The following is a 20,339-nucleotide window of genomic DNA, read 5'->3' as shown; positions in this document are numbered from 1 at the left end:
ATGCCCTGCAGTTGATGAGACTCGGTGGACAATGTACTTTTGGGAACTCTGAGAGAACGGGTAAGTAAATGTACCCCATTGTGTTCCTTTTGCTGCTTTGGTTTGCTCAGTCTGTACCATTGCCTTTTGAGCGACCAGGCTACCTGTCTCCCCGCAAAGAGAGGATGTGATCATCACACCATCAATTCAGCTTTATATCCCCGCTATCATGGAGAGAAAGAGGAAGTTTCTGGTCTTGTCCTGAATAAGAGCTTTTCCAAATTGCTGTGAAATTCTAGTCTTCAAACTGGAGGAGATGGACAGCTGTAAAGATCTTATAGCAGCAGCTGTCCCACAGTTTGTCATTACTAACCACCACTACTTTTCACGACAGGCCTGCACCAACTTATTGTGGACAAAGTGAAATGTACGCTGTGCAATGCCATTAGTCCCATGATCCATCTCACAACTGACAATACCATCCCCATCTTCTGCCTGAAGGAAAAGCTCTTCAGAGAAGGATGTAATCATGGCACAGGTAGAAGCCGAGGAAAAACACCTGTTAGGCTGGTCCACACTTGGCTCACAGGATGGGTTGCCATGGCACCAGCAGGGTGACAACCAGAGCAGCTGAAAGGACTGTAGCTGGGGAATATGGAGGAGGAGACATATCCACTGAGGACAGCTTGTCCTTGCCTCTGGGCAGCCTTGTCCACATGAGCCAGTGCATGCTACATGTCACGAGTGCCCCTGCGACTCTTGTCTCGGTTTGCAGGAGCACCCGTGTACCTCAATACGGGCCGCTGTTGCAACACCCTCGCCGATGCAATGGTGAGGGAGTGTTTGCGAATACGTCCCACCTGCATGTAATCACGTTACACTACATGGTCCTGATAGGACATAGGGGTATTGCAGTGGTGAATCCTGCCTGGCAAGGCAGGAGTTAAGTATTTTGTATGATGTAAGATTCTGTCATCCAATGATCTGTGTTACATCCTGTCCTTTGTAAGCTGAGATGTGATTGGAGGAGCAGCCACCACCTGACCAAAGGGAGGTAATAAAACCCCTGGCCAGGAATGTTCTGGAGACTATTCTAGTAGGTCTTTCTAGAGAGATTCCAGTGTAGGAGAATCCTAGAGATCAGTGAGTAGTGAGCAATCTCTGTCTAGCCCATACCAGAGCAGGAAGAGCCTAGCCCCTGCCTCTGAAGAGTGGAGCAAGAAGACTAGAGTTAGTGTAGTGAGGAAAAGGGGTATGTATCATCTTACCTTTAAAGGTGATACCTGAAGCCCTACAGGACAAGCTGAAGCTTCCTACCAGGACACAGCTGCTTTCCCAGCCTGCCCTCTACATCCAGGCTGGTGAACTATCTCCTGAGGCTCCCTCCAACTCACATCTCAGCACTCCATCTACCTGTTAAAGGCACGTTGCTGCGGTTCCTGCCGGTTCAAATAAAGAACTGTAAGTTGTTTTCTTCAACTTCTGTCTCCGTCTGGTCCCTGCTAATATGGCTGCCTTCATCACCGGCACCCTGTCCATCGCCCAGAGACTCACACTCGGGACATTAAGGGGTTGCCCCAGGGAGATCCGCTATAGCAGCCTCTCCCTCATCATTTCTTGCCAACACCACCCTGCTGGAGACCTGCCAGGCTGTAGGACAGCCCTCCGGTTCCCCCGTACCAAGCACCGTGACAATAGCGTGCTTAGGCCGCAACCGCCAGCCACTCCGGTACTGCGGGCCCTGGCTGTCTCCAGGCCTCACCTCAAGGGCTAGGCCCCGGTGGGGGATGTTGCACTGTGCTTGCCGCACGACTCAACTAATTTCCCGTTCAGACCCTGGTCCCATTCCTGACTACGCTCCTCTGCTGCCTGCCTGTCTTGACCTGTTGCTATGTCCCTAACTCTGTTCCCATGCTGCCTGTCCTGACCTCCTTCCTGTCCCTGACTACGATTCTGCGTCTATGTACCTCGCCATGGCTGCCACTCCGGACAAAGTCGCACCTGTGGAATGACCTGGTTGTACTACGCTGCAGCAAGTCCAACTAGCTTTGCGGCGGGCTCTGGTGAAAAACGGGTAACACTTAGACTCTGGTCCCAGATGTCGTCTTACGTCATCATCCGCAGTGGTCCGGTGGGTCTACTACCCCTGGAGCCTGACACTGCACAGCCTGAGCACCAAAATCCGAGTTGCCCAGATAGTCAACAGTGCCAAATATTCAGTGGCCACCCTGCTGGATCCATGATACAAGGCAGCATAGCGTCATTAAAGGGGTATTCCAATCGTGCCATTCAGATTCAATGTAATTTATTTGCCATATGTAAACATTTCTTCAATTGGATGTTATTTAAAAAAAAGTTCCCGTGTGAAGATAATTTCTCATTGTCAGGAACCCGGCTGCTCGCCGACTGGATCTGACTTAAGTTCAGGAAGGTGACTTGCCGGGTCTCACTGGACTGTGCTCTGACAGCTCTTCGCCCTCCAAGAACCTGAGTGATTTAGTGGCCATCAATTGTCGTATATAGGCTGACAAGACACTTAAGTTATATTATGCACCAGTATTAGATTACAGTTACAATTTAAGCAATCAATGTAGATAAACGTCTTTAGAACACAAGAAGTCTCTTATTAAATGGATGTTTAAGATCAAAAAGACAGTGCTTACAATTAATTAGGGTTATTATACAAAAAGGGTGACACAACAGACATAAACATACAGGGGCTCATTTACTATGGGTCACGTAGTGCACTTTTGTAGGACTGTTCGACTTTTTCGGGGATTGCACAGTTTGGACAGATATTTAACAGATGTCTGCCTTGGGATAATGGCGCACGTAATTGTTTTTGGGGCAGCTGCGCCGGCTTCCATGCGAGAAATTGGTGGACGTGCTGTCAGATGATCCGACTGATTTAACTTTCAAATTGTGTCGCAAGCCCATGCACTTACATGCAACACCTAAAAGATGGTGAACTCTGTCGGACCTGTGCAGGGTAGCACACATGCAGGATATCGGGCGCACAATCTTAGTGAATCGCGGCAGAGTACATTATCGTCAATGCCCTCTTGGTGAACTCTGGGGACGGGGTAAGTTAATGTGCCCAGTTTGGTAAAATAAAAAGCGATAAAGAAAACAGAACTTTACTTTACATTACATGACGTTATAAGTCTGGTGCCTGGGGAAGCAGGAAAGCCAGATGAAACTGTCCACCTGGGACACCTAAAGAATGACCATTTTTAGATGAATATTTTCATCTAAATAGATTCGCATGTTGCGTGTCACTGCTTCCTCAGGGGGCCCGTATTGAAGCGGTGAGGAAGCGATGACACACGAAATGAGCGTCGGGGTATCTCATCTACACTAACGAAACAATTACATACCATGCGTTAGCTGATTTAGAAAATACAGTTGCTAGGAAAACCACTAGGAATCCTAGTAATTACCCTTTTAAATTTTGTAGTTACATTTATTGGCAATCTTTATGCATTTGCACTTAATGAAATTATATGGCAAATTGGTATACACTTGCACTGGCACTAGCCCGTTGTTGTTAAATTATAGCGGTCTATACATATTAAGATGTCTTACAAAAATATGTGATTATAACACAATTATTATTGTGTTATTATTTTGTGATGGGCGGATGAATTAGATGGTTCTTCAGGAACAATTTATTTTGTATTGTACTTCAATGTTGTAATAGTTTTTTAGATTATAGCTGTTAATAAAATGAATGATAGTTTTAATTATGTTGTGATGAATTGTGTATGGACCGGTTTTCACTCATATGTTCTTGGTCTAGTATTGATGTCAAAGGTGATGCCTTACAAGGTAGCTAAAAGAGGAGTGGTTTACCTTATGCCATCCTGGAAAACTTTGCATATTTTTCATAGATTTCCTTCAGGTATACAATCCTCTTAGTAATTCCGGTGGGGAGTATTATCACTGGGCATTGGACAATACATTATAACCGCAGATAGTAATGAGACCTTTTTGTAATGGTATAAAGGTCTAGAACCTCCAGTCTGTATGCTACCCACACAACTATCTGAATGTCACGTTAATATATCCCTAACACATATAATAATGCTATGTGACATTTTTTGTTTTTTAAAACAACAAAGCAATAAATAAAATCACTTGTGAAATTATTATTTATTTTAGCACAGCAATGACTCATCTAAAGGCTACATACCACCATAGTGCACACACATTAAAAACATGCACTAGGGCCCTTATCTAGTTGACTAAGCCCTTTATCAACAGTTAAAGTACATAAGCAGGGGAAACCTTTGCCCTATTACATGCTGTCATTAAACCTGTATTCAACTAGAGAATGCACCCTTCCCCTGTTACACAACTTACCTAGCTGAATCACTATTACATTTGGATTCTTGGTGGATAAATTCTTTAATTCCTACAAAAAAGGAGCATAACGTAATTCAAAATTTAGTCTAATTCTTATGTTTATCTGTTCCAACTTTGCCACATAAAGGACCAGATAACATTGATTATTTACACAACATGTTCTACTCATCTAACTCTATTTCCTCAAACTAGAAAACAACTCCACACCTATCAACATAAAGGAATTAACATATAAGCACTTAGCACATACATACCTAAAAACATATATATATATATATATATATATATATTTTTTTTTTTTTTTTTTTTATAGATCAGCAGCTCCTTCTCATTTAATTATTAGTATCTATTGCATTTCAATATTTGCAGAACAAATGAGTCTTAACTGTTACCTGGCTTCGAGGAGATTCTGGATCCCTGCAGGTGGCAAATATAATTTCTGGGGGATTTTCACTCTTCAGAAATTGTTGAACAAATTCAAAACCAATTCCTCTGTTAGAGCCGGTTACCAGAATAGATTTGACCCTAAAATCAGACATGGCTACTTCAGGATTCTCAGTGAGCAGAGCCTGCAGCTTTCTCGGCTGTTTCACTAACCCTCTCTTTTCTTTTGCAGGAAGTAAACATAACGTGACCATAATGAGAATTCTTCTAGCGTTCATACTTTCCAGGGAGAAGATAGCTGAAATGTCCACAATTTTAATAAGAAATTGTAATAAGACATAGCAGAAATTTAGAATTTTTGCATTTATTCATCTTTTGTTGCTTTTCCCTTCTTATTAGATCCCTTTTTTCGTTTAAAAAAAAATACTGCCAAAACAGATTTTTTCCTTTTATAATTCAAAATGTTTCTTTAGTTTTGGTGGGGTCTACTATTATGAGATTATGGCTGTGATTTTCAAGCCATGCTGCTCTTGTGGAGCTTAGCAGGAGAGTATTTTTGGCTTAGCAGCACAGGATAAGGCTGCATTCACATCGCGTTGCAGCCATCCTTTGTAAGGGTATATAGGGAAGATTCCTGATGGACCATTGAAACATAGGGCTCAGCCCTATCTAACGGTTTGCTGTATACAGTGGGAAATGACCTCCTGTTCCTCCCCTGGAAATGGAAGTTAGGAGTGAGCATTGGCAGGGTGTTCGGGGCGTAACAATAGCTGTAGCAGCTGCTATGGGGCCCTCAAGGTCCAGGGGCCCGTGGTGCCCGTGTCATGGGTAATAAACATTGGTCATGCACTGTGGCACTACATCAGAAGCCCGCCAAAGAAGAGAAGGAGTGAGGTTAATAATTTTATTCAGTCTGGGCCCCCTTGCGGATGCAACAAACACTTTTCTCCCTCTCGTGCAAAGAGGAGGAGGAGGGGGCATGGTCTGTGCCTGCACCTGCCAGGACCTTGTGGGGGTACAGTTCACCTATGTAATTTCCTTGACCTCATTTCAAGTAAAGATCAGTCATGTAGCATTTCCCCCTGTGATTCTTCAAGCAGGGTCCCTTGGACGTGGTGCCCATGACTGCCACAGCCATGTGGATTCCAAAGGGTAGGAACAAGGGAAGTCCGTCTTCTGGTCTTCGAATGAAGTGTATCATCCCATCTTTTTGAACCAGAAGCTGGGTGGGATAAGGGGGTGTCATGCAGGATAGTTTTAATAATGCCTGTAATGTAGGACTTAAGCTTGGTGGTAGACACACTTTCTGGGATGCCCCTAAACTTTACATTATTCTGCCTATTTCTGTCTTCTAGGTTGGCAAGTTTGGACTTGATATCGGTTACTTTGTCCTCCAACTAGTAATGAGAGTCAATAAGCACGATTTGTGAGCTAGTTAATTCCTGCATTATGGACTCCTGATGTTCTACTCTGCCAGTCAGCTCTCCCACCGACCCATCTATTTTATACACAAGATAGGCTAGGTCTGTGTATAAGTAGCTTTTTAGAGCAGGCATCATTTCTTTAAAGGGGTATTCTTATCTTGGCATTCTCATTCAGTTTCATTCATCTTCCATATATAAACATTTCTTCAATTAGATGTTGTTAAAAAAAATGGTCCTGTGTGAAGATAATTTCTCATAAATGTAGTCATGTTGTCTCTTAGAAACGAGATAGCTTCCTCGGATACAGCCACCTCTGCTGGAGTGACTGCACAAAGAAACAAAAGGTTATTGTATATAAAATATCCGGGAGTTACTAAATGACCCCCAGCCATCCTGTGGTTATGATCGCTGAATCCTGGCGGTCCGGCAGGACTCTATAGCGCAAGTCTGGCCACCGCTGCCAGAGTGTGACGTGGTCGTATCCGAGGAAGCCATCTGGTTACTAAGGGACAACATGACTACATTTATGAGAAATTATCTGCACACAGGAACATTTTTTTTATTCACATCCAATTGAAGAAATGTTTACATATGGCAAATGCATTTAATTAAATGTAAATCCCCTGATGAGAATACCCCTTTAATAAATTCCTCAGAGGCATGCTGGTTCGATGTGAGTAGAGATGCAAATGGGTCATTGCTTGCAGCTGCAAGGAGTTCATAACATTGTGCAGGCTTACTCTGCTAGTCTCCAACCGTGGCCTTTGCTTCTGTGGACTTGGTGATGGCGAGGACCCTGAGGACCATGGGGTTGCTGCCATCTTATTCTGCACAACTGCTTCGGGAGTATTCCCACCTTTTTCCACTCTTAACCTGGGAGATGGCTTCAGTCTCTCTCCGGTAAGCTGTGCTCAGAGGTAGACAGAGAGGAGCATAGTGGTCTTGTAGGCTGACCACCATTACCACTCAGCCCGGATAGAAGTTTGTCAGCTTCCTTGGCCCGGACTTCCTAGTTCTCCTTCTAGTCAACGGGACTGTAGAGGTATTTTGCACGGAAGGGTAAGCTGCTGTGATACGCTAGAGATCGTCGCTGGTGAGTTCTTTAGCCGGAGCTCAGCAACTTGTAGCTATCTTAGAGCTCTGCCAGGCCACGTCCCCCAAAAAGCTTAGGTCTCTTGATATATCCGGCAGGAGCTTGTGCCTTGTTTTATTTCTATGCAAGATCCTGCCTGGTGTACAAATAAGCCCAGTAGGTGACTTTCATATGTGAAAAGTCGCTGACTGCAGCTAGTGTGATGGCATCGGGACAAGAACACCACACGACGGACCACTCCCCCGATGGCTGTACCCCCCTTCATGCCACTCCACGCCCCCCTGGTGTGAAGGGGTAAAGGGTAAAATAATTACAAGTGCTTGTGATACGATAGCATTTATGATTATTTAAGGGCTTCTAAGTAAGTGTTCTTTTTTGTTAAGTAAATAATTCCATGTGTCAATTCATAGTTTTGATGTCTTCAGTGTGAATCTAAAACTTTTATAGTCGACACCTGGGACTGGAATCTAAGTGGCACCTGGTCTTCACCAGAGCCCGCCGCAAAGCGGGATGGTCTTGCTGTGGTGGGGGGCCACCAGGTTGTTCCACAGGTGAGACAAGCCCGTAGTGGCAGCCAAGGTAGCGGTGCGCAATCAGAGTCCAGGCCCGAGGTCAAGCACAGGCACGTAGCCAGGCCTGGTGGCAGAGATACAGAGGTCAGAGTCCAAATCCAGGGTCAGCAATGGGAGATCACAGCAGAAGTGAATGGGAACACAGGAACACGGACGGGACAGGAACACAGGAGCGGGAAACTGAGCACAGGAATAATGTAGGGAGACTTTCACAGTGGCTATGTAGCTCAAAGATCTGGGGGAGAGTCATGGGAGCTGCCGGTTTAAGTAGGAAACCCAATTAGCAATGCGCTGGCCCTTTAAATCTTCGGGAGCCGACGTGCGTGGCCTAGCCAGGATGGGAGCCAGATTGTGGAGAGGTAAGTGCGTGCCGGGGGATGGGACAATGCCACCACAGAGAGGGGCACGGGTGTGCCTTTAATCCGAGACATGAATTGCAGGGACACAGGTGACAGTACCCCCTGTTGGCCTCCCCCTCTTATTGGTCCCAAGAAACCTCTGGAGGAGACTTTGAACCAAGATATTCTCTTCAGGCTCCCATGATCTCTATTTGGGCCCGAACCCATTCCAGTCTACAAGGAAGAACTGCTTACCTCTCACAGTCTTCATGTCCAGAACCTCCTTAACTTCATAGACATCTGGGGAGTCAGCCTCAGGAGCAGGAGGAGGAGATTGCTGAGATTCTAGATGATAGGCTTTAGGAGGGAGACATGGAAGGAGTACAGGATGCGCATCGATGGAGGAAGGCGGAGCTCGTAGGCCACTGGGTTAATGCGCTTGATTACCTCAAAGCAGGGGCGTCGCTAGGTCAAAAGATCCGGGGGTCGGGCCCCAGATCTTTTGGCCAGTGCCCCAAATCTCCTCGGGTCAGCAGATCATCTGCCCCGCTGCCCGGGAGATTCCTTCCCTCTCGTTCTCATCACGATCTGTGTCCTCAGATCGTGATGAGAACGAGTGCAGGCGCTGCTTTCCCCTGCAAGGACCTTACCTCCGGGAGTTCCAGAGGCTGAAAGACCTGTGAGGATGTCATGATCACATGACCTGCAGGGGAAAGCAGCGCACAGAAAGAGAGAGAGCTGCATCTGTGAGGTGAGAAACATGATAGGGACTAGGGAAGGGGGAGAACATTGTGGGGCACATTATTTCCTGGGGGGACTGTGTGAGGCACATTATTTCCTGGGGAGCTGTGTGAGGCACATTATTTACTGGGGGGACTGTGTGAGGCACATTATTTCCTGGGGGGCTGTGTGAGGCACATTATTTACTGGGGGGACTGTGTGAGGCACATTACTTACTGGGGGACTGTGTGAGGCACATTACTTACTGGGGGGCTGTGTGAGGCACATTCTTTACTGGGGGGCTGTGTGAGGCACATTATTTACTGGGGGACAGTGTGAGGCGCATTATTTCCTGGGGGGCTGTGTGAGGCACATTATTTACTGGGGGACTGTGTGAGGCACATTACTTACTGGGGGGCTGTGTGAGGCACATTATTTACTGGGGGGCTGTGTGAGGCACATTATTTACTGGGGGACTGTGTGAGGCACATTACTTACGGGGGGACTGTGTGAGGCACATTACTTACGGGGGGACTGTGTGAGGCACATTACTTACTGGGGGGCTGTGTGAGGCACATTATTTCCTGGGGGGCTGTGTGAGGCACATTATTTCCTGGGGGCTGTGTGAGGCACATTATTTCCTGGGGGGCTTTGTGAGGCACATTATTTACTGGGGGACTGTGTGAGGCACATTACTTACTGGGGGGCTGTGTGAGGCACATTATTTACTGGGGGGACTGTGTGAGGCACATTATTTCCTGGGGGAACTGTGTGAGGCACATTATTTCCTGGGGGCTGTGTGAGGCACATTACTGGGGGGACTGTGTGAGGCACATTACTTACTGGGGGACTGTGTGAGGCACATTACTTACTGGGGGACTGTGTGAGGCACATTACTTACTGGGGGGTTGTGTGAGGCACATTACTTACTGGGGGGTTGTGTGAGGCACATTACTTACTGCGGGGCTGTGTGAGGCACATTACTTACTGGGGGGCTGTGTGTGAGGCACATTACTTACTGGGGGACTGTGTGAGGCACATTACTTACTGGGGGGCTGTGTGTGAGGCACATTACTTACTGGGGGACTATGTGAGGCACATTACTTACTGGGGGACTGTGTGAGGCACATTACTTACTGGGGGGCTGTGTGAGGCACATTACTTACTGGGGGGCCGTGTGTGAGGCACATTACTTACTGGGGGACTGTGTGAGGCACATTACTTACTGGGGGCTGTGTGTGAGGCACATTACTTACTGGGGGACTGTGTGAGGCACATTACTTACTGGGGGGCTGTGTGTGAGGCACATTACTTACTGGGGGACTGTGTGAGGCACATTACTTACTGGGGGGCTGTGTTTGAGGCACATTACTTACTGGGGGGCTGTGTGAGGCACATTACTTACTGGGGGTCTTTGTGAGGCACATTACTTACTGGGGGTCTGTGTGGGCACATTACTTACTGGGGGGCTGTGTGAGGCACATTACTTACTGGGGGGCTGTGTGAGGCACATTACTTACTGGGGGGCTGTGTGTGAGGTACATTACTTACTGGGGGGCTGTGTGTGAGGTACATTACTTACTGGGGGGCTGTGTGGGCACATTACTTACTGGGGGGTTGTGTGGGCACATTACTTACTGGGGGGCTGTGTGTGAGGCACATTACTTACTGGGGGACTGTGTGAGGCACATTACTTACTGGGGGGTTGTGTGTGAGTCACATTACTTACTGGGGGACTGTGTGAGGCACATTACTTACTGGTGGGCTGTGTGTGAGGCATATTACTTACTGGGGGGCTGTGTGAGGCACATTACTTACTGGGGGTCTTTGTGAGGCACATTACTTACTGGGGGTCTGTGTGGGCACATTACTTACTGGGGGGCTGTGTGAGGCACATTACTTATTGGGGGGCTGTGTGAGGCACATTACTTACTGGGGGGCTGTGTGTGAGGCACATTACTTACTGGGGGGCTGTGTGGGCACATTACTTACTGGGGGGCTGTGTGGGGACATTACTGGGGGGCTGTGTGGTCACATTACTTACGGGGGGGCTGTGTGGGGGACATTTCTTGGAGCGTGTTCACACATGGCACTAGGACGGGCCTTGGTTTGATCACATATATTTTCCAGTAATACACATGTGATGGGTAACACGCACCTAGTTTTGTTTAAATGCAATGTGAGCGCAGCCTTACAGTATTTGGGGAGATTGTTAGGGGCGGCAGCAGGATAACACTGCCAGGGAACCAAGATGTAGGGACAATGAGGAACATAAGATGTGGTGATGGGGATTTCTCCTTTGTTCTCTGTAGCTGTATATACCAGAAGTAACCTTGTTATTGGCACAACCACGTGTGAGGGGGTTATGTACAGAAGGGGGCATTACTGAAAGTGCAATACACATGCATTGGGGCCCGTGCCCCGGATCTTTTACCACCCTAGCAACGCCCCTGCCTCAAAGGGACCAAGGAACCGGGAACCAAGTTTGTAGCTCGGTATCTACAGCCGGATGTATCTGGAGTATAACCACACCTTGTCACCCGGAGAGAAGACTGGAGGAGCTCGGCACTTCTTATCAGCTGGGTCTTGCTTTGGTCTGTGGCTCGGAGAAGAGACTGGCGGGTCTGGTCCCAAATTGATTTGAGGTCCTGCACCAGATCCTCTACCACAGGGACATCGTAGGGAGTAGACAGCGGAAGAGGCTGTTGTCTGTAGACTACAAAGAACAGAGCTGTACCCACAAACCCATAGTAAAGGGAATTGTAGGAGAACTCAGCCCATGGTAGTAGGTCAGCCCAGTTAGCTTGACGGGCTGAGACGAAGTCTGGTTCACTCTTCCTACTTGACCATTTGACTGAGGGTGGTAGGCAGAAGAAAATTAACTTGCAGCTGGTTACACAAGGAATGCCAGAACTTGGACACAAACTGGACCCCTCGGTCGGACACAATGTGCAGCGGAAGGCCATGCAGCCGGAAGATATGCTTGAAGAACAAACTGGCATGCCATGGAGAAGACGAAAGACCTGGAAGGGGAACAAAATGGGACATCTTGGAAAACCGGTCTGTCAACACCCAGATGACAATATTGCCAGAGGAGATAATAATAATAATTGCTTTATTTATATAGAGCACACAGATTACGTAGCGTTGCACAGAGTTTTGCCAAATTGGTCCCTGTCCCCAATGGGGCTCACAATCTAAACAACCTACCAGTATGTTTTGGAGTGTGGGAGGAAACTGGAGGACCATAAGGAAACCCACGCAAACACGGAGAGAACATACAAACTCTTTTCAGATGTTGACCTGGGTGGACCTGAACCCAGGACTCCAGGGCTACAAGGCTAAAATGCTACCCAATCAGATGAGTGACCCAGATGAGTGACAAAGTCCATTGCCACGTGAGACCACGGGTGACTGGGTATCAGCAACCGAAGTGACAGACCAGCTGGTTTGAGATGAGAGGCTTTGTTACGGGCACAGGAGGAGCAGGATCCCACAAAATCCCAAACATCTTTGACCAGGTCTGGCCACCAGTAGTAGCGGAAGATGAGGGCCACGGAACGCTGCACCTCTTATACAGCCACTCGCAAACGAATGTCCCCAAGATAGAATCCTCTTCCTAACATACATCTTGCTGGGAGGTAGCTGCCGAAGATCCACTGGAGCTGCAACAAGCTGTTCAGGAGAAATGATATGCCGAGGAACTGCCTCTTCTCCAACAATATCCGAAGCACGGGACAGAGCATCAGCTTTGACATTCTTGTCCGCAGGACGGAAATGAATCAGCAGGTTGAAAGTTAGAAAAACAACGACCAATGGGCTTGACTGGGATTTAGGCGCTGGGCTGTCTGGAGGTACAAAAGGTTCTGGTGGTCTGTATACACACAAACGGGATGGAGAGATCACTCCAATTGATAACGCCATTCCTCCAGAGCAAGTTTGATTGCTAACAGTTCTCTTTCACCAATAAAATAATTTCTCGTTGCGGGAGAAAAAGTCTTTGAAAAGAAGCCACATGTGAGGGTTTGACCCTTAGGTCCCTTCTGGTCGAGCACAGCTCTAGCTCCTACGGAGGACGCATCCACCTTGAGATGAAAGGGTTTGTCTGTGTCAGGCCTAGTGAGCACAGGAGCCGATACAAAAACGGACTTCAACCTGGAGAAAGCCTCTTTAGGAGGCCAGGCACGGGGATTGGCACCCTTTTTGGTGAGTGCCACAATGGGAGACACCAGAGTGGAAAAATGTGGAATAAACTACCGATAATAGTTTTCAAATATCATCTAGGTAGACCACAACACACGTATACAGAAGGTCTCGGAAAATGTCATTCACAAATTTCTGGAAGACAGCAGGAACATTGCACAGTTGAAATGGCATCACTAGATATTCAAAGTGGCCATCACAGGTGTTAAACGCTGTCTTTGCTTGTCACCTTTGCGGATCCGGATGAACCATGCAGGAGGTCAAAAAGTTCTGTAAACAACGGCAGGGGGCAGTGGTTTTTAACAGTGACCTTGTTCAGCCTGCAATAGTCTATGCAGGGACGCAAGGAGCCATCCTTCTTGGTAACAAAGAAGAACCCTGCGCCAACAGGAGAGGAGGACTTGCGTATGAAACATCTTTGCAGATTCTCCTTAATGTACTCGGACATGGCAGCCATCTCAGGAACAGAAAGAGGGTAGACACAACCTCTCGGGGGAGAGGCACCTGGCAGAAGATCCACAGGGCAATCATAGGGATGGTGCGGTGGCAAAGTCTCTGCTTGTTTTTTGGAAAAAACATCTGCAAAGTCCTGGTAGCAAGCTGGCAGACCCTCCAGAGACTTGAGAGACACAGAAGAAGTCAGGACAGGTAGAGGTGCCACCATGCAACATGTGTGGCATTCAGGGCCCCATCGCAAGATCTCCCTGTCTTCCAATTGAGGACCAGAGCATGAGTATGGGTAATCCAGCGTTCCCTGCTCTGCCAGTAACATTGTAGCCGGAGCACGCAGGAAGACGTCCTGGTGCAGGCGGCGCAGTGACGTCACACACTGCGACGCCTGCACCAGACACTCTGAAACTCTCGAAAGAGAAGGAAGTTGATCAACGCCGGAGAAGTTAAGTTTTTTTTAATTTTACTGGGAACTGTAAATAATTAATGCTTGGGGGGGGGGGCAGTAAATGTTTAATGCTAGGGGATCTGGATATTTTTAGACCTGGGGGGGACTGTAAATGGTTAATGCTTGGGGGGGCTGTATATGATTAATGGTGGGGGGGGGACTTTAAATGGTTAATGCTGGGGAGGAACTGAAAATGGTTAATGCTGGGGGGACTGTAAATGGTTAATGCTGGGGGGGGGACTGTAAATGGTTAATGCTGGGGGGGACTGTAAATGGTTAATGCTGGGGAGGGCTGTAAATGGTTAATGCTGGGGGGCTGTAAATGGTTAATGCTGGGGGGATGTAAATGGTTAATGCTGGGGGGGGCTGTATATAGTGATTACTGGGATCTGTATATAGTGATTGCTAGGTGAGCTGTATATAGTGATTGCTAGGGGAGCTGTATATAGTGATTTCTGGGGGAGCTATATAAAGTGATTGCTGGGGGAGCTGTATAGAGTGATTGCTGGGGGAGCTGTATAGAGTGATTACTTGGGGAGCTGTATAGAGTGATTACTGGGGGGACTGTATAGAGTGATTACTGGGGGAGCTGTATAGAGTGATTGCTGGGGGAGCTGTATAGAGTGATTACTGGGCGAGCTGTATATAGTGATTGCTGGGGGAGCTGTATACAGTAATTGGTGGGGAAGCTATATATAGTGATTGCTGGGGGAGCTGTATACAGTGATTGCTGGGGGAGCTGTATACAGTGATTGCTGGGAACTGTATACAGTGATTGCTGGGGGAGCTGTATACAGTGATTGCTGCGAACTGTATACAGTGATTGCTGGGGGAGCTTTATACAGTGATTGCTGGGAACTGTATACAGTGATTGCTGGGGGAGCTGTATAAAGTACCGCTAAGGTACCTCGACCTCGGCTGCCACCGTGGGCTAGTCACACCTGGGAACGACCTAGTGGTATCCTGCCGCAGCAAGTCCAACCCGCTTTGCGGCGGGCTCTGGTGAAAACCAGGTGCCGCTGGGCTCCGGTTCCGGGTGTTGGCTAGTTACATCTCCCGCGGTGGTCCAGAGGATCCACTGATCCTAACAGTAAGATCCGGCCATGGATCCCGCCGAGGCTCCTTCTCCCAGTCAGCCTGATCTCGCCACCATCGTGATCCACCAGTCCCGGCAGATTGCAGCACAGCGGAATCAGCTAGAGCAAGTCACCGCCATGCTCCAACATCTGCAACAGTCTCCTGAAGCGGCCGCTGCGACCCCTGCTACCCTGGCTTATCTTCCTGCTGCTGAACCCAGGCTACGCCTCTCTTTGCCCGGCAAGTATGATGGACATCCAAAGATGTGCAGGGGCTTCATAACCCAGTGCTCCTTGCACATAGAACTCATGCCGTCACAATTTGCCACAGAGCGGTCCAAGGTGGCATTTGTCCTCAGCCTTCTTTCCGGGAAAGCCTTGGCCTGGGCTACTCCGCTTTGGGACAGAGATGAGCCGGTTGTGTCTAGCCTCACTGCGTTTCTGTCGGAGTTCCGGTCAGTCTTCGAGGAACCAGCACGAGCCTCCTCTGCGGAGTCTGCATTGTTGAACTTGCGTCAGGGCAACTCATCGGTGGGAGAGTACGCAGTTCAATTCCGCACCCTGGCTTCTGAACTTGCGTGGAACGATGCAGCCCTCATCGCTACATTTAAGAAAGGGCTCTCTGCCCAGGTCAAGGACGCACTGGCAGCTCGGGATCTTCCATCTACTCTGAGTGACCTCATCACCTTGGCCACTCGAATTGATGTTCGGTTTAAGGAGCGAGCTGAGGAACTACGCTCCGAGTATCCCCAAGGCCGTGTTAGACGCATTCCTCGCCTGGCGCCAGTCTTCCAAAGGCTGCTCCAGGGCCCGCCTGAATCTTCTGCTGAGGAACCCATGCAGGTTGACCGAACCCGGCTCACTCTACAAGAGCGTTCAAGACGCCGACAGGAGAACCTCTGTCTGTACTGTGCCAGCCCAGAGCATTTCATCGGTTCCTGTCCTGTCCGTCCTCAATGTCCGGGAAACGCCAGCACCTAGGCTTCTTGGGAGAAGCGTCCCTAGGTGTAAGTACAGCTTCTCCATGTCTGACTCTTCCCGTGCTCCTCAGCGTTGGCACCGGTACCCAGATCCAGGTTACTGCCTTCCTGGACTCGGGCTCTACAGCGAACTTCGTGGATGCAGCCTTGGTCTCTCGGCATCACTTCCCGGTGGTTCGTCTCGAGAAGCCATTGTCTATTGCCTCGGTCAATGGTCAGATTCTCTCCGTGCCCATCTGGTTTCGCACGGAGCCCCTGCTTCTGCAAGTTGGTGCCCTACATCAAGAGAGACTTTCTTTTTTTGTGCTGCCCCAGAGCACATCTGCTCTACTGCTGGGTCTCCCCTGGTTGCAGCTTCATGCCCCTGTACTGGACTGGTCCTCCGGGCATATCCTCCGTTGGGGACCGAACTGTGCTTCACGTTGTATGCAGATTCCCCGTCCGCTACCTGTGAGGACTTCGACTCTGGCTCCCAAGTCTCTGGAGGGTCTGCCAGCTTGTTATCGGGACTTTTCGGATGTTTTCTCCAAGAAGCAGGCGGAGACTCTACCACCACATCGTCCCTATGATTGCCCTGTGGATCTTCTTCCTGGTGCCACTCCTCCCAGAGGTCGTGTCTATCCTCTTTCTGTACCTGAGTCTCTAGCCATGTCCGACTACATCAAGGAGAATCTGCAGAGGGGTTTTATACACAAGTCCTCCTCTCCGGCTGGCGCATGTTTTTTCTTCATTACCAAGAAGGACGGCTCCCTACGTCCCTGTATAGACTGGGCTGAATAAGATCACGGTAAAAAAACGTTACCCCCTGCCGTTGATTACAGAACTCTTTGATCGCCTACGTGGTTCCAAGGTGTTCTCCAAGCTGGACCTCCGTGGTGCTTACAATCTCATCCGGATCCGCAAAGGTGATGAGTGGAAGACGGCGTTTAACACCCGTGATGGGCACTTTGAGTATCTAGTGATGCCCTTTGGACTGTGTAATGCCCCTGCTGTTTTTCAGGAGTTTGTGAACGACATTTTTTGGGACCTTCTTTATACTTGTGTCGTGGTCTACCTCGATGACATCTTGGTGTACTCTCCAGACCTTGAGTCCCACCAGGCTCACGTACGACAAGTTCTAGGTCGACTTCGTGCCAATCACCTCTATGCCAAGTTAGAAAAATGCCTGTTTCACCAGCACTGCCTTCCCTTCCTCGGTTACATAATTTCCGACAGAGGCCTCCAGATGGACCCCGCGAAACTGTCTGCAGTTCTTCAGTGGCCACGTCCAGAGGGTCTCCGAGCCATACAGAGGTTCCTGGGGTTTGCGAACTATTACCGTCAGTTTATTCCCCATTTCTCCACTCTGGTGTCCCCCATCGTGGCGCTCACCAAGAAGGGTGCCAATCCACGTGCCTGGTCTCCAGCTGCTGAAATGGCCTTCTCCAAGTTAAAGTCTGCTTTCTCCTCGGCTCCCGTACTCTCTAGGCCAGATATGGACAAACCCTTTCTTCTGGAGGTGGACGCATCCTCCATAGGAGCTGGAGCGGTGCTCACTCAGAAAGGGCCCAAGGGCCGAACTTTAACTTGCGGTTTCTTTTCCAAGACTTTTTCCCCAGCTGAGAGAAATTATTCCATTGGAGACAGAGAACTATTAGCCATCAAACTTGCTCTTGAAGAATGGCGGTATCTTCTGGAGGGAGCTCTCCATCCTGTTTGTGTGTACACTGACCACAAGAATCTTCTGTACCTCCAGACAGCCCAGCGCCTGAATCCCAGGCAAGCCTGGTGGTCTTTGTTCTTCTCCCGCTTTGACTTGCTGATTCATTTTCGTCCGGCAGACAAGAATGTGAAGGCTGATGCTCTGTCCCGTTCGTCAGATGTTGTTGGAGATGAACCAGTTCCTCGGCACATAATTTCTCCTGATCAGCTTGTTGTTGCAGCTCCGGTGGACCTTCGGCAGCTGCCTCCTGGCAAGACGTATGTTAGACCTGCTCTAAGGAAGAGGATTCTGTCTTGGGGACATTCTTCTCGTCTGGCTGGGCACCCTGGGGTGCAATGCTCCTTGGCCCTCATCTCCCGCTATTACTGGTGGCCAGACCTGGTCAAAGATGTTCGGGAGTTTGTGGGATCCTGCTCCTCCTGTGCCCGCAATAAAGCCTCTCGTCTCAAACCGGCTGGACTGTTACTCCCGTTGCCGATACCCAGTCGCCCGTGGTCTCACGTGGCAATGGACTTTGTTACTGATCTGCCTGTCTCCTCGGGCAATACTGTCATCTGGGTGGTGACGGACCGGTTTTCCAAAATGTCCCATTTTGTTCCCCTTCCAGGTCTTCCGTCTTCACCACAGCTTGCCAGTTTGTTCTTCAAACATATCTTCCGTCTGCATGGCCTTCCGCTTCACATTGTGTCCGATCGAGGAGTACAGTTTGTCTCTAAATTCTGGCGTTCTTTATGTAACCAACTGCAGGTCATCCTTGACTTTTCTTCTGCTTACCAGCCTCAGTCGAATGGTCAAGTAGAGAGGGTGAACCAGACTTTGGGCTGCTACTTGCGCCACTTCGTCTCAGCCCGTCAAGACAATTGGACTGACCTTCTACCTTGGGCTGAGTTCTCTTACAATTCACTGGACTCGGGATCTACTGGTTCGGCTCCGTTCTTCGTGGTCTATGGACGTATTCCTCGCCCACCTCTCCCGCTGTCTACTCCCTCTGTTGTCCCTGCGGTGGAGGATCTGGTGCAGGATCTCAAGGCTGTTTGGGACCAGACCCGCCAGTCCCTTCTACGAGCTTCAGACCGTACCAAGACCCAGGCTGATAAAAGACGTCGAGCTCCTCCTGTCTTCTCTCCTGGTGACAAAGTATGGCTATCCTCCAGATACGTCCGGCTTAAGATACCCAGCTATAAACTTGAGCCCCGGTTCCTTGGCCCCTTTGAGGTAATCAAGCGCATTAATCAAGTGGCATACAAGCTCCGCCTTCCTCCATCTATGCGCATCCCGAACTCCTTTCATGTATCCCTCCTGAAGCCAGTCGTCTTGAACCGCTTCACCCAGCAATCCCCTCCTCCGGCTCCTGAGGCTGATTCTCCAGATGTATATGAAGTCAAGGAGGTTCTGGACATGATGTTCGTAAGGGGTAAGCGGTTCTTCCTTGTAGATTGGAAGGGGTTCGGGCCTGAGGAGAGATCCTGGGAGCCTGAAGAGAATATTTTTGATCGGACTCTCCTCCAGAGGTTTCTTGGGACCAAGAAGAAGAGGGGGAGGCCGAAGGGGGGGGGGTACTGTCACGGGCACCCCCGCGATCCATACCACGAATCGCGGGTGCACCCGTGCCTCCGTTGCGGGCACCCCCGCGATCCATATCGCGGATCGCGGGTGCACCCGTGCCTCCCTCCTCTGCCCCGGTCCCGCTCCGGTGCACTCACCTCTCCTGGCTCCCGCTCCCATCCGGACTAGGTCTCGCGCACGGCCCCGCTCCCTAGGCTCAAGATTTAAAGGGCCAGCGCACAGGTGATTAGTAATGGTCATTTCCTGTTTTGTATAATACCCTTTGTTTCCCATCATTCCCTGCCGGATCTTTGTGCCTCTTAGCCTTAGAGAAAGCTTCCTAGCGAGTATTGCTGTGTTCCTGCGTATTCCTGTATTCCTGCGTATTCCTGTGTTCCTGCGTTCCAGTGTATTCCTGTGTGTTCCCGTTCCTGAGTCCTGTGTTGCCGTGTTACCTGTGTTCCTCCCTGTTGCTGTGTGCCTGTGTTCCCGTTCCCACCTGCCTGGACCTCCTGTTGCTGACCCCGGACTTGAACCTGACGTTGCATCTCTGCCGCCTGCCCTGACCCTGTGCCTGGACCCGACTACAAGTTTGTCATCCGCTAAGGTACCTCGACCTCGGCTGCCACCGTGGGCTAGTCACACCTGGGAACGACCTAGTGGTATCCTGCCGCAGCAAGTCCAACCCGCTTTGCGGCGGGCTCTGGTGAAAACCAGGTGCCGCTGGGCTCCGGTTCCGGGTGTTGGCTAGTTACATCTCCCGCGGTGGTCCAGAGGATCCACTGATCCTAACAGTGATTACTGGGGGAGCTGTATATAGTGATTGCTGGGGGAGCTGTATACAGTAATTGGTGGGGGAGCTATATATAGTGATTGCTGGGGGAGCTGTATACAGTGATTGCTGGGGGAGCTGTATACAGTGATTGCTGGGAACTGTATACAGTGATTGCTGGGGGAGCTGTATACAGTGATTGCTGGGAACTGTATACAGTGATTGCTGGGGGAGCTGTATACAGTGATTGCTGGGAACTGTATACAGTGATTGCTGGGGGAGCTTTAT

At 49.3% G+C, this 20,339-nt stretch overlaps 1 protein-coding gene across 1 annotated transcript in view; it reads right to left on the bottom strand.

Moving 5' to 3' along the window:
* The window catches only part of LOC140070802 (C-signal-like), a 71,748-nt gene extending 66,727 nt beyond the window's left edge, over positions 1-5,021 (bottom strand). Inside the window, exons 1-2 of the mRNA XM_072117721.1 lie at positions 4,737-5,021; positions 4,342-4,393 (exon numbers count right to left, since the gene is read on the bottom strand). Of these exons, the coding sequence (XP_071973822.1) occupies positions 4,342-4,393; positions 4,737-5,006 (322 nt within the window). The 5' untranslated portion in view covers positions 5,007-5,021. The remainder of the gene's footprint in view (positions 1-4,341; positions 4,394-4,736) is intronic.
* Between the last annotated feature and the right edge of the window lie 15,318 nt (positions 5,022-20,339).

Source organism: Engystomops pustulosus, chromosome 7, assembly GCF_040894005.1.
Source record: "Engystomops pustulosus chromosome 7, aEngPut4.maternal, whole genome shotgun sequence".
Classification (NCBI taxonomy): Eukaryota; Metazoa; Chordata; class Amphibia; order Anura; family Leptodactylidae; genus Engystomops; species Engystomops pustulosus.
Note: the sequence above shows the minus strand (reverse complement) of the source record. Positions and strands in the feature narration are given on the sequence as shown.